Raw genomic sequence first — 14,560 nt, forward strand, 5'->3', positions numbered from 1 at the left:
AGTGTTCTTTCAATATCAAAAAATGTTCTAAAATGAAATTTTAAAAAAATATTAAAAAAAAGGGAAAAAAAATACTACATTGAAAATACCATAATTTATGATCACTAAGCTATCATGTGCTATTCTTTAATCACTACTGCATCAACAACAAAAAAATGAGAACAAAAGTGTAGCCAATCGTGTATAACTTGTCACAATTAGGAGACAAACATGAGTGACGAGTCCTATAAATTTTATCACAGTCGAGCAAATAGCTCGAGTAAAAAAGTTATTAAGTCCACACAACATGAAGTACCTATCTATTTCTAAATTAGCATTAAATATGCAGATTAAAGGTGAACAATATGGGGGAAATGAACACTTCGATTATACTGAATTCATCCTAAAAGAAAACTATGACGGTGATCTGAGCACAAGCCACAAGCTGTCTAAGAGGGGTATATGTTTAATGGAACATGGTAATACAAGGCATGACCAGTGCTACTACCAGAAACACAGTATCTTCCGCCAATAACCTGGTCTCCACTGGAGAATTGGTACATGAGAAGCATTTGCGGAAATTTTCTCCTTGATTCTGTTATTTTGTTCTGAACAATGCAATGCCCATTGAAGATGTAGTTGGACTCAAAGTGCCTAATATTCCCGTCCTTTGTATTGCATTTCCTGCAGATAAATATGACATCATTACATAAGTACAATTGAGCTTATTTGATGCCAACTACAAATTGAACAACATATCACCATCCACAAGCCAAGACAGTGAATGGGACTGACTGACATATGGGGACATCTTTCTTAACTTCTACTGAATACACAAAAAGCCATTAACTTACCGCAGGGTAGCCTGGCATGTACATGACTTGCCTGGGATGGCCAAGAATCATCTGTTGTCCATACTGCAGATGGTTAGGATAAAATCAGAAATTCATCAAAGTCTACTACACAAGGAATTTACGCATGATTGCTATTTAGCAGGTATGTAGTAAAAAACTTACCTGAGGGCCATTTGCAGGAAAATATGCTTGTGGTGATTGCATCCCTGCAGCCTGAGGATTAAAAAGCATAGGCTGAGGCCCAACAAAGGATGGCCCAACCTGTCAGAATATCCAAAAATTAAAAGTAATTAGGGCTCTGACCAAGGCAACTGTAAATCTTGTTGCATCTGCAATAGTGAAATACATAACGTATTACTGTAAGAGTACCCCAACCTATCCAACAACCCCGATAAAAACTCCCAGACTGTTTTCGACCAAAAAATCAGAGAAGATACTTTCTTAGCTTCTTTCAGTTATGGTCAATTATGGACTTTATGGTAGGTTATACAATGCATGGCCATAGTTAAGCTGAAGGATGCAGAAAATTAAGTGCAACTATACAAGACATGTCTCATGTAATAGCTCATTGCGATAAAAATATACTGCTAAGTAAATTCTAGCATTGATTCTCATTAGTCATAACTGATATAAGTAGCCTAGCAATAAAAAACATTACCATTAAGCTAATGGGCTACTAAAAATACCATAGAGCCTCACCTCATTTTCTAATAATTTATAGTCTCACATCAATCATTTCCTCACTAGATAGTAGATACACAACCTCATTACACTATCCCAGAGATGCAGTAGGCAGAGGCGAGTAGGGGTGTACAAAAACTGGCCCGGACCTAAAAACCGACCTGAACCAACCTGTTTGGACCAGACCGATGAATTCAGGTCCGGTTCTGGTCCTCAAAAATCCATGATTCCGAGTTTCAGGTCTGGTCCGGGTAAAACCCGGAATTTTTTAGGTCCAGACCTGAAACCGGTAAAGCTACTTTTTTTTTTTATTTAATAAGTCTAAACAGGTCCAAACAGGTATATAATAGGTCCATAACAGGTCCAAACAGGTCTAAACAACAGGTTTATAAACAGGTCCAGTAGTTTTCTTATTTTAAAAAATAAAACGAAAAAAAATCAATAATCAAGTCTATTCAGGTCCAAACCCAGACCGGACCTGATTTTTCAGGTCTGGACCGGAACCGGACCTGTTGATTCAAGTCCGGTCTCCGGTCCTTAAACATCAATGATTCTGTTATGGACTGGGTCAACGGGGTCAACACCGCAAGTCAGCCACCAATTTTGGTGTATACGAGGCGCGCAAAGAAGGGGCAGCAAGGTGCAGCAGAACCAAGCAACAAAGGGGAACAGGACAAAGATAATTAAAAGGGAAAATAGGAAAGAAAGAAGCTTCCTTTAATCATGTTCTTTGTGGGTTTCCATTTTGGTTAATTAAAATGTCACATGTATTAGCTAAGCTTCGAGTATAAGTAGTGTAGTATAATGTTAAGGGAAATCATCCAGAAATTAGAGTGAAGTTCATTGTGAGAGTTGTGGCCTCAAGTCAATGTGAGATTCATAGCCTAAAGTTATGCTTATCCCCTGTAATCTGTAATTCGATTCCCTTAATCAATCAAATACTCAAGCTTTCCCCTTTAATTGTGTTTAATTAATATTAATTGTGTGTGAGAAATCTGGTACATAACAGATTCAGGTCCCAGTCCATTCAGGTTCGGTTCGATTTTGGACCAAAGTACAGCCCTACCAAGGAGTACAATATTATTTTACCCCCTGTTTTTGGTAAATGCAACACTTCTTATAATCAGCCGTTTTTTAAAGCAACACTTCCTTAGATCCTTATATACATGGTATCCACTCCTACCTCTTTCTTAGAATTTATCTTCTCACATCCCTTACTTTTACATAAATTATTGGTCAAACTTGAGGCGCATTGTAATATACCATGGACAAAGAGGATCATGTTTGGCTTCAAGTGCTCATTCCTTATTCACCATTCCCAAATTTGATAGACTTTCATACTTGCAGACTATCCAAACAACTAACAAAAAGTTGGACCACCAGCTATCTTTTAAAAAGAGAATATAGCATTCATTCCACCTCATTATTATGCAATGGTAAAAGAGAGGGAGGGGGGGATAAAATTCAACCTTTGTATTTCATTTCGTAAGCAATTAAGAGAGGAAAATACCACCTAAATATACTCTCGCAAAACACTACTACTCCCTTTATTTCAAAATACTGACCCATTTTGCATTTATTCAAAATACCCACCTCATTTTCTTTTAGGCTTAAGTTCCTAATAAAAAAAATGATTAAAACCTTCCATCCATCCTCATTTCTAAAGGTATATGATTTAACAATTGTTCAATTTTAACTCCTCTACCCACTAAACAGCCGATCACGTCTAATATAGTGAAAAAATATGAGAGCGGATAGGAAGCATAAACAAGTAAAAGATGAAAAAAAAAATAAAAAATCATGGGATACTTTCCATTAAGCATTTAATCAATTACTCACCCCCATACCAACTGGCATGCCATGCATATGAGGCACTGTAGGCATGTTGGGTGGAAAATAGAATGAAGCATCATTAACTGGGGAAGGTGGCCTTAAAGGACTTTGTGATGGAACATAACATTTGGCATTGGGGTTAAATTTGAATTCCTGCAAGTAAAACAAGCAAAAAATGAACAAAAATAATGCATCATTGCATGAATTTGACCAATGTAAAGCATAGGTAATTTGAAGGCAGAAAATGAGATCCACACAAAGCATAGTTAGGCAGGCATTAAAAAAAAAAAAAAAAAAAACGATACACAGCATGCACCCAAAAAATGTTTACAGAAAATCAATTTAAAAAAATAAATAAATAAAGAATGTACAAAAACCTTTGCATTGGGATTCAAAGTTGATTTTTCAGAAGATAATGAACCCATAGATGAGCTAGGTGATAGGGCGGAAACACTCGGAGCTGAGGTAGCAGCTCCTGTCTCTGAAGTAGACGATGCAGAACTGCCTGGTCGTCCTCGAGAATTTGTGGGTTCAGTAAGCACATGTGCTTTGCCAGAGCTCTCTTCTATGAGCTCATTAGAATTGGTTTTCTCTACAGGTTTTGTGTTGACACCTGAAGTTGTGGCTGTTAATGAAGACACGTTAGTCTTCTCAGAGCCACTTCGCTTTGCATTCCACGATGGTTGTAAATCTACAAATATGCATGTCAATAATGAGTCAGATCTAACATATATAAACAAACTATAAATCTTCCATAGGCAAATATAGCTGAAGGACCATCAGATTTGAAGAAAAATCACAAAGGAATAAAAATATACTCTGGTATACATTTATTATATACTTGCCACCGTTTTTTTTTTAGTTGACACGTATTTCTTTTTAGAAATTTTTTTTTTAGTTGACACATTTCCTTTTTGGGTTCTAATATACTTTGCATATACTAGCTACCCCACTTGCTTTAACATTCTCTCTCACTCTCTCTCCTCTCCTTAATATGTATGCCTAAATTGAACGTGTCAACTATTTAGAAACGGAGGAAGTATATTATCACTTTCCATTAAGGTTTTTTTACACCCTACCAACTTTTAACTTGATCTCTCTTATTACTTATCCACCATTTCTAATAATTACAAAGAGTGCCTCACTTCAATAGTTCAATGAGATGCACAAAAGGCATGCCTAGGTGCGGCAGGCTCCCCAATGCTTTAGTTAACCCTGGGCTCCTATTCTATTGCTTGAACCACAACAAGCTCCACACACTCCCAATCACCAACACAAGACACCATAGAATTGAATACATCCCTTCGGTGACATTCTCTCTGAAGAATCAAAACCCTTGCATTTCATAATACCATCATACTAACCAACGTTAAATTAAAATTCCTCAAAAATCACCATAAGCATTCGCATCCACTCATCTTCTTTTAATATTTCACCACTTGAATACTTGCATATCTGGACAAGTGTCAATCCATACTCAGCATAAGCACTCAAATTTACTTTTGAAAATAATACTAAACGCATTCTAGGATTGCTAGTACAAAACTCCCCCTTAATTTGTCAAAGTCACCAAAAATTTGTAGAAAATCGTCATTTTAACTGGAATAGCCTAACTCTATGCTTGGAAAAATTTTAAATACCCGTAACTTTCAAGTGATTAATCATTTATTATTTAATATACAAAGCACTTGATTATGCAAAAATTTCATATCGGCAAAGATGCTCCAAATTATTACTTGATTCAGTTCTTTTCCTTCAGATGACCACTAAAAGGAGTATCTCACTCTCCCACCAATATTATAGACTACTATTTACATCAAATTCTACCTTTATGCCCCCAAAGACCCTAATCCATAACTCTGACTTTTATTACCGACTCCTTCCAGACCCCGTATTACGCTGATGCATGCCGGGCATAAAGGAAAGAGTAATACTACCTCTGTTACATGTTAAGTGCAACAAAGGATTTTGCACACTTCCCAAGTCCCAAGAAAAAAAAATGAAAAAACCAATTAGCAAAAGTATGGGCATGTGATTATGGTCTTATGGAATAATTAATAAACTAAGAAGCTTCACCCCACCAGCATTGCCACCTCCACCTCCACCACCACCTAAGTACACCACCAACAACAACTGCAAGCAATTGTCACCACCAAAACCATCAGACCAACCACCGTACCAACCACCAAAACCACCGTACCAACTATCAAAATCCACCGAAATCACCGTACCAACCACCAAAATCACCATACCAACCCCCAAAATAACCATACCAACCCACCCCACAACCACCAAAATCCAAAACCTACCCAAAACCCCGCTATAACCACCATCTAACCATCACCAATATCAGAAGCCGACCCACCCAACTCGCATCCACACCACGAAGTAACCCCATACCCACCCCGTAACCACCAGTCCACCACCGCACCTTTCCTCCTGAATCCCCCATCTTTCACCATTTTTGTTTTAGATATGACTATATGAGTTCTCTCAAATTCGCTTTTCTAGGGTTTCAATTTCTGGCGACTACTATAAAAAGGGAGGAGAAGGTGGCAGCGACTCTAACAAGGGGGAGGAAAAAAACGCACTAGCATCAGCGACTTAGACAGGGAGGGGCGGCGACTTGATCTGGACGGTGATGGTAGTTTGGGGGTTCTGACAGAAGATGAAAAACCACCCAAATAGAAGATCTTCCCAGCAAATTATGGCCAATCTTTTTTATTTAAAACCCCCAATCCAAATGAAATAGTCTATCTGCTCCTAAAGTTCAAATGCACCTCTACTTGCACAATACCACAGGCCTACCAGGAAACCAGAAAGTAGACCACAATCCAAATGTGCCTCTTAAAACCCAAAAAAAAAAAAAAATAAAAAAAAACAAAACAAAAACTAGGCCATTCAGCCAACAGTGAACAATGCATCCCAAGAATAACAAACATACACATATAAAAAGATGAAAAAACTTTACATGCAAGACTTAGAACTGCAATATACGATTCCACATATAAAAGTAAATATAAAGAGAGGGGTGGGGAGGCTAAGGCCAGATTCCTACAGCATATCCTTAATTAAAATAAGGGAAACCATTACGCCTGGCGATCAGCCAATCACATTGACAAATATTATAATCTACTCCTTTTTCCAGAGAACTAAGTTGTGAGCACCATACCTATGTATCATAGATATCAAATCAAGAGAAGATAAAAGTCAACACACACAGGTTTCCACAAGAATTTTCAATTTCAATACAATTTAGCATAAGTTAATAATAATGCAATAATGTACATGAAGAGTTTAGTTTCAGATCCTAATATCACAGCACTAATACATCACAGTTTTTGTTCTTTCTTCCCTTTACCACTCCCTCCCCAAAAAGTTTCACAGCCCCATCCATCACAAGGAAAATGATGCTTAAAAGGCAAGGCCTGTAATTTCTTGAGCAAGACAAAGCACAAGCATCAGCCAAAATGAGACATGTACCTGATTCACCATCAACTTTTCCGGTGTGAACATCCTCACTTAACTGCGTGATGGAAATCAAAAACAAATAAGAACATAAACAAGAAAAATGTTACGATACAAGTTTGATTTCGATGCAACAACTAAAGAATACAACAGTCAAGAAAACTCATCATATGTGCTCTTACAGTCTCCTTAAATAATATTTTTCCGCCTTGGTCATCGACATAATTTCCTTGCACCCTAAAGTAAGATCATAATGCACAAAAGATTTCAGAAAGGAGAAAATGAAATATCAGTACTAACACATACTAGATTAAGCCATACAATACAGTGCTAACTTAAGCAAATTCCCAACTCAATAACATTATTTAACAGGAGAAAGAAGACCTGTTGTCATCTTCAAATGTATCAATAGCATTTGAACTATGATCAGACGCCAAAGAGCCAGAGCAATGGAAATCTTGGTTAGCATTAAACTGGGTTGGGTGTACATCCTCCTGCATACACCACAGCAATATTGACCCCTCAAAAACATCAGTTCCCAAGAAAAACATACTAATGCTGAAAGAAGAGATGATACTCATAGATATTTCCCTAAGGTAAAGGACCAAACGTAAACCTAACTTTGAGCAACTAATCTCACACAAACAGGAGAAAAAAAAAAGCAATGAGTTGCGCGCACAACACACACACACACTGACACACACACACACACACATATATATATATATTTATATACATATATATGTATATATATTTATATACATATATATGTATATGTATATATATTTATATACATATATATGTATATATATATGCCATTGACATGAAAAAAATGCATTCCATTTAGATATAACTCACCCATCCACAACCACAATTGACATAATCCGCCATGAATTATGCGGCCTATGCCCCTCACTATAGGACTTCATGCACATAACACACATTGAACTATGCATTCTACATTGAAAGTTGGAACTGGGAAAATTAGGTTAAAGAAGACCAGCTCAAAATACACAGAATGATGCAAGCTGCAGCAAATGAAAAGAACAGAAAAATTAAGGCAATTCTCAACCAGAATTTTATTAAGCATAGCACAAATCCTAGACAAAAAAAGTTGGAATCAGCCTCAAGAAGAGAAATCTCAGCCTTAGCACCAAGATACACTATTAAAAAGAGGCCTTGGAAAATAAACAATAAATGACAACTGCAATGACCATTGAAGCTCTAGCTGCACAAGATCCTCACAGTATACAAGCCTCTGAGACACAATGGGTAGCATAACATCCTTTTCATAGTTACTCTGTTAGACTTTTATGCCTACATGGATATACTATAAAGTGGACCAAAAGATTTCCTATATTTGTTCAAAAAATTAAATTTCTTCTTTATCATTATTGCTTGGTAGGTTTCAATTCTGGGTTCACAAAATCAGCACTTATTCTACAAAATGAAGTTAAAATCATTTACAGTAAGAGAAAACTCTTTACGACGAATCTTCACTGCTATCTGGTGCATACGAGTAGCATAATGCAAGAAACTTAGGGAGTTGAGAACTTGCAACTTGCAAGTTTTAACACAATTTTAATGGTGCACTACAGAATAAATGGCTTCATGTTAATACCATACAGCTACCTTTTTTTTTTTTTTTTTTTTTCCTTTTGGCCAATCAGTTATAATTTGTAAAACCTACAAAATCAAATCTCATCCCCAAACAATACATGTCAAGGGGTAAGGTAGCAGTTTGTAGGTAAAATTTTCTGATTAACTATTGTCAATTTGTCACAGTAACTCAGCTACATAGATCTCTGGAATATACTTCTTCCATTTTCCTTTTTTTTTTTTTGTGTGGATTCAACTCTTTTTCACATTTGCCAATGCACTGCTGCAATGATTAATAAGTCAAAATTATAAAAAAGTTGGTATCATGAAAATATATTTTGAGACAGTTCTAACAAGAGTTACCACATGATTATGTTTTATTAGCTATTTGTGAATAGTGTCAAAAGTCAAGCCATGTCAACTAAAATACTAGGGGAAGTAATAAACATATCAACAATAACAAGGTAGCTTGAAATTGCACCAAAATATGCAAGGCAAAGGACTACATAATATCACTTTTTTTTTTCTATCTACATATTTCTAAACGAATCCATAGATGAACGCACAAAGCCTTAAAGTGAATAACCGTTGATGAAGAACAACTATTCCCTCTATTTTCTTTAAATGCAACATTTCCTATAATCGGCCAATTTTTTTATGCAACAATTCATATAATGGGAATAATCTACAGTATTTTATTACATCTCTCCTCTCATATTTGCCACTCCAGCCTCAATAATACTTTCTCTCTTCCCTTATCTCTTACTTTTCAATAAACTATTGCCTTATTACCTCTTTTTTCAATAATCTTTTATTCCTGAACTACCCCACATACATAATGGCCCTGTTTGGCAATTGGCTGTTGGCTGTTGGCTGTTTTAGTTGGCTGGTTTGACTGGTTGTTTAGATTGGCTTTTGAGTTGGCTCTTTGACTAGAGTTGTAGTGTTTGGTAAATTGGCCGTTGGGTGCTAGCTGTTGTTAAACTATATTAACACTAATGAACTAATATAGTACTTTAATATTAATTAAAATAATAAATTATTGGTAATTATAATTGTAAATTAATTATTAATTATTTACAATAAGGTTACAATAATTTAATAATAATTAATTATAATTTAAATTAATTAATTATTGGTTAGAAATTACTAATAATTGTATATTACTCCATTTTAATACTAATTATTAAAAACTAATTATTCAATGATAATAATTAATTATTAATTATTAAATAGTAATTATTAATAACTAATTATAAAATACTAATAATTTATGTTTCAAAAAAATATTAATTATTAATTATTAATTACTAATTACTAATTACTAATTATTAATTATTAATTACTAATTAATAATTACTAATTACTAATTACTAATTACTAATTACTAATTACTAATTACTAATTACTTATTACTAATTATTAATTACTAATTACTAATTATTATTAATTATTAATTATTAATTACTATTATTAATTAATTATTAATTATTAATTATTAATTATTAATTATCAATTTATTAATTATTAATTATCAATTATTAATTATCAATTATTAATTATTAACTATTATTAATCAAAAGTTAATTATGTCAACAAGCCAAAATCCATAAGCCAAAAGCTGCTCCAACTAGCTTTTGGCTTTTGGCTTAAAAGCCAGCTTTTCAGCTAGTTAAAAAAGCCACTAACCAAACATGTTTTTTGGCTGTTTGACCAACTTGAAGAAGCCAAAAGCCAGCTGAAAAGCTGGTTTCCAAACACCCCCAATATCTTAACAAATTCTACTCAGCCACCTAAAACTCTAAAGTATTGCATTTAGAAAATTAAAAGGGTAAGTGCTTTTCAAGATCCTAAAAGCTATGTTCCACAGTACTCCTTTCTTTCTCAAGTCAGATTCCCTATTTCACTGTAATCGATTAATTATATTACACAGGTTATTTGATATGTAGACATTTGAAAGGATTTTTAAATAAATCATGCTCAATCACAAGTAGTAGATAAACTAATTTAAAAATATATATTTACCTTCACTGTAGATCGAGAAGGCACTCTACCTCCTTCAAAGCCTTTTCCACTTTTCCCACTAGCGACATCAGCAAAGGATCTTCCAAAAGCAGGCCCAGTAGAATCTCCAAAGGTCTCTGCATCACGTGAATTTAGCAATATATCCTCATCTGCACACCCACTGTCATCAGCACCCCTATAAACTGCGGAATACTTTGTCTCTTCATCAATATCTAAGCCACCATAAGGATTTACACCACGCTCCTGAAATAGAATATATGTCCAACTACTAAGATTGAATGTCCCAAAAATCAAGACTTGTATAGTTTATTCAGTGCAACCTCACCTCCGCTAAATGAAGATCATGCGTTTCCTCACCCTCAATTTCCCTAGCTATTCTCCTAGCTTCCTCCTCTAATTCCCTTGTTCGAGGACCCTTCTCAAGTTTTGTGGTATACAGTTCCTCGTTGAATGTGCTTTTTACACCAAACAGTTTCTCATTAACCTTGAACTGGTCCCAGCTCCTATTGAGTGAAGATAAAAAATCTTATGTCAGAAACTAAAATAAATAAATAAATGAGCAAGTTAAAATAAAAAAAAATACCAACACTTTATAAGTTTTTAAAAATTAGAAAGTGCAATGTAGGAAGTACGCCAAAAAATTTAGAAAAAAAGAATATTTGAAGATATAGTTACTATAACAACCCAGTCCAAGAGGAATCAAAAACATTGTCCAATTCAGGGCACAGCGGATCATCTTTATCAGGCATCCAGGGCTCGAGCTCTCGCCCCCCCTCAACATGACGAGAATGAGATATGTAGGAGTCCAACATTATATCCTGCCTACTTTCACCTCGGAGCTCATTAGACAATCCATCCCTTGTAACAGGCACATCCTGCCAGGAAATCATGTCAGTTGAGAGAACTATAAATTTTAGTTCCACAAGGCAGCATATTTGACAGGAATGGAATCATTAAAAAATGTAACAAAAACAGAACTAGAATTCAATCATGCATTCCCTGTATATTTAAAATCCATAAAATGAAGAGTGCGGACGAAGACCTTAGCCACGATTTGCACAAGTTCATGAGCTGGTATTATAAGAGTTTTTGACGGAGCCTTGACAGCTGAATCAGAAGTAACCTTCTGTGCCCTAAGAGAGACATCCTTTATCAATCGAGCCATTTTCAAGACAGCCCCTGAGAGTGAACCAAAAGGAAATGTCACGAGGCAATGCTGCCACAACAGTCAATTTTGTAGTGCTGTATGACAGCAGAAAGGCATGAAATACTAATGATTCACATCTAGGAGACTAACCAAAATCTTTATCCGCACTTGTTGCATGGAATATTCCAGAGTATACCGATCCATTTTTAACCTGGACTTCTACATGATGTCCAATTAGACAAGTTGTCAAATACACAAGCCGATCCCGCGAAGGACTCTCAGACCCTACACTTAGGTTGCCACTTGTTATACCTGCATCAAAATAAAATTATTAAGTTGCAAATGACAAATTAGTGGTGCACTAATATTAGAGAACTTCACCTGCACTTGTCACTCTATCGGGATTTGATTTTCCAGGCTGTGATTTTATATCCATCCTATTGCTGTTCTCCTTTTCAACTCTGCGGCGATTAAAACCATTTGCAGAAGTTCTTGGCTGTGCAGCTTGCTGCAGGTTCATGCTAAGCAGACTGACACAACCTCCCTGATGACAAAAAAATAAGGGTAAGAAGCAGCAAATACACTGTGAATCATCATATCACACAAGACCAGCTACATGCACCTGAAAATCACGTTCATCTAAGGACACAAAGGGAAGTAGATTGCATCCTACCACTTTGTTTACAGACTTCAAGTATGACACTCAAACTAATATTTACAGCAGAAAAGCATCAATTACACAAATGTATCATCCACTTGTTTGTAGTAAAGCAAGATGATCACAAACCAAACCACTATTCAAAGAGAATCCTGCTGCTGGATACCCAGCAAGAGCACATTAATCACATCAAAGCCTTTAGGTTAGAGATTTTGAGGGTATTGGTCTATAAATTATATTTTCTGAGCTTTTAAAAGATAAGTCCTAAAGTTAATTATAAAAATAATAAAATTTAAAATTAAAATCTCACCCTGATGACCTGAAATGATGATAGACAAAAACAATCATCGACTAAATATAGATGAATCACATCAAAGGGGAAAAATCCGATCACCTAAAGTCAAAAGTATGATACTTAGTAACAAATAAGGAAGGGGGGAAAATTAAATTAACCCTTTCTAATTTATTCCCACATCAATACAAGGTTTTACCTTCTTTCTTTTCTATTTTTTGCTCCTTACTAAACCTTTCAACCAAATGCCAGTCCAAGACTTCTACTAAATCAAGTTCTAAGCTTTATAGTACAAAGATATTGTCAATTCGTTATTATACCATATTCAACCAATTTCATAATGCATAGTTAATAAGATGTACAGAATTATCTGAAAAAATCAAGACGAATATCAAGTTAAGACTGGAATTTTATGCATAGAATAGCGAGATTCTGTAAGTTCTAGATTTGGCAATATTCATTTATATATTCACTTCCATGAGAGTCAAACTAACATGAAATTTACCCTTCAAATTAATAAATCAGCACAATTCTCACATTCTTTACAAAATTCTTAAGCTATGATCTGATCAACAGAGGCAAAAAGAAAATTTCAAACTTCAACAAATCAAAAATAAAGAAATGGTACACAATTCGAATACCATTTGTATGGCCTAAATTTACACTTGTATCCTCAATTTAACCAACATAATGCTCCATTTCAAGAATCACCCGTATAGCACGAAACCGGTTTAACAGCCACCAAATAACAATCAAACAATAATGCTGATCAAACCAACGACCGTTCTTCGAAATCTAAACACATAGTGCTACTTACTTGGCAAAAACAAATCAAATAAAATACTAGATCACTTAATTAGTTTATTAATCATACTATTACTATTCCAACTCAAGCTCGACTCATGCTTAAATAGCCCCAAAATATTATAGATCGGCTTGATTAGGCTCACAAACATCACACAAAATTCATCTCGCTAAACATAAATTGCATACAACAAAATTCTTGCAACGAAATCGCACGTTTTAAGCTTCCACAACTTCAGAATATATAATCAGTAGTTCAATAATCAACCTAATAAGAACCCTAAATTAACTATACTGAAAATTAAATTAATGATATATAGTGTGAAATCAAACCCTAGATTGAGCGATTAATATTCGATTAATTGCAAAAATAATAAGCTTACCTCAGAAGCAGCTTCAATGGAGGATAAAAAAGCTTAGAAGCGGCTTCAATGGAAAACTCGAAGTACGCTTCAATGGAGGGAGGAGAGAGAAAGAGAGAGGTGCGTAAAAGTGAAATGCTTGAAATTGGAAAATAAATGAAAACATAGGAACAAGGATTAATGACACGCATATAATCTCAATCGTTAGATCTTATCATATCGACCGTCATTATTCATCCTCGTATAAATTTTATTCCAAAAAAAATTGGATTTGTACTACATTAGGATTGATATTTACAACTTGATCATTATTTTTTAATTAATACCAAAAAAAAATTAAATATACTACTCGTACCTCTATTTTTTTGGTTGACATGTACCGAGTATTTCTTTTTAAAAATTATGAATTGAATTGAAATTATGATGAACAGAATAGACCTTTAACCCCCTCTTTCTTCTATCACGACAACAAGCCATCACCACCAATTAGAGCTGGGTAGGGCCCGGGCCCAGTACGAGCCCATCAGCCGCACGGCACGGTGACCGAGGAGTACGTCGTGTTGTGAACACGATTTCGAAAATCCGACACGAACACAGTACAAACCCGCGGGCGGCAGGGTAGTTTGGCCCGCCAGCACGGCACGGCCATAAAAATTAACATAAGTAACAATAAAGAACTATAACAATAAAAAGAACAATAATAATACAATAATAAAAAAACATAACATATTTTAATAAAATTAATTAAATAGTATATCCATTTTATAAGTTGTTCAAAAAAAATTAAAATATTATGGGCGGTCCGGTACCCAGTTCGGCACGTGGGCTGGAGTGTGACAAATAATGGTGGTTCGGCAC

At 35.0% G+C, this 14,560-nt stretch overlaps 1 protein-coding gene across 2 annotated transcripts; it reads right to left on the reverse strand.

Annotated features, from left to right (window-relative positions):
• Nucleotides 1-156: 156 nt before the first annotated feature.
• LOC145620642 (polyadenylate-binding protein-interacting protein 3-like) lies at nt 157-13,858 on the reverse strand. Of its 2 annotated transcripts, none has more exons than XM_081675343.1 (15): nt 13,724-13,858; nt 11,968-12,130; nt 11,737-11,898; nt 11,482-11,618; nt 11,124-11,314; nt 10,765-10,942; nt 10,440-10,682; nt 7,200-7,309; nt 6,998-7,052; nt 6,831-6,873; nt 3,725-4,038; nt 3,354-3,500; nt 996-1,094; nt 834-884; nt 157-663 (listed from the first exon to the last, which is right to left on the reverse strand). In XM_081675343.1, the coding sequence occupies exons 2-15, from the start codon at nt 12,104-12,106 to the stop codon at nt 634-636; spliced, it is 1,899 nt and encodes a 632-aa protein (XP_081531469.1). In that variant the 5' UTR covers nt 12,107-12,130; nt 13,724-13,858; the 3' UTR covers nt 157-633. The 2 variants fall into 2 exon arrangements, with proteins under 2 accessions (XP_081531469.1, XP_081531468.1); XM_081675342.1 differs by having other exon boundaries at nt 834-896.
• Between the last annotated feature and the right edge of the window lie 702 nt (nt 13,859-14,560).

This window comes from Chenopodium album, chromosome 27, assembly GCF_948465745.1.
Source record: "Chenopodium album chromosome 27, dcCheAlbu1.1, whole genome shotgun sequence".
In the NCBI taxonomy this organism is placed as follows: domain Eukaryota; kingdom Viridiplantae; phylum Streptophyta; class Magnoliopsida; order Caryophyllales; family Amaranthaceae; genus Chenopodium; species Chenopodium album.

Coding starts and splice junctions, on each gene's coding strand:
- LOC145620642 (XM_081675342.1), bottom strand. CDS start 12,106: ATGAACCTGCAGCAAGCTGCACAGCCAAGAACTTCTGCAAATGGTTTT. Junction 3,501..3,724: donor CTTTGAATCCCAATGCAAAG/GTTTTTGTACAT, acceptor TTTTACTTGCAG/GAATTCAAATTTAACCCCAA. Junction 897..995: donor TTCCTGCAAATGGCCCTCAG/GTAAGTTTTTTA, acceptor AACCATCTGCAG/TATGGACAACAGATGATTCT.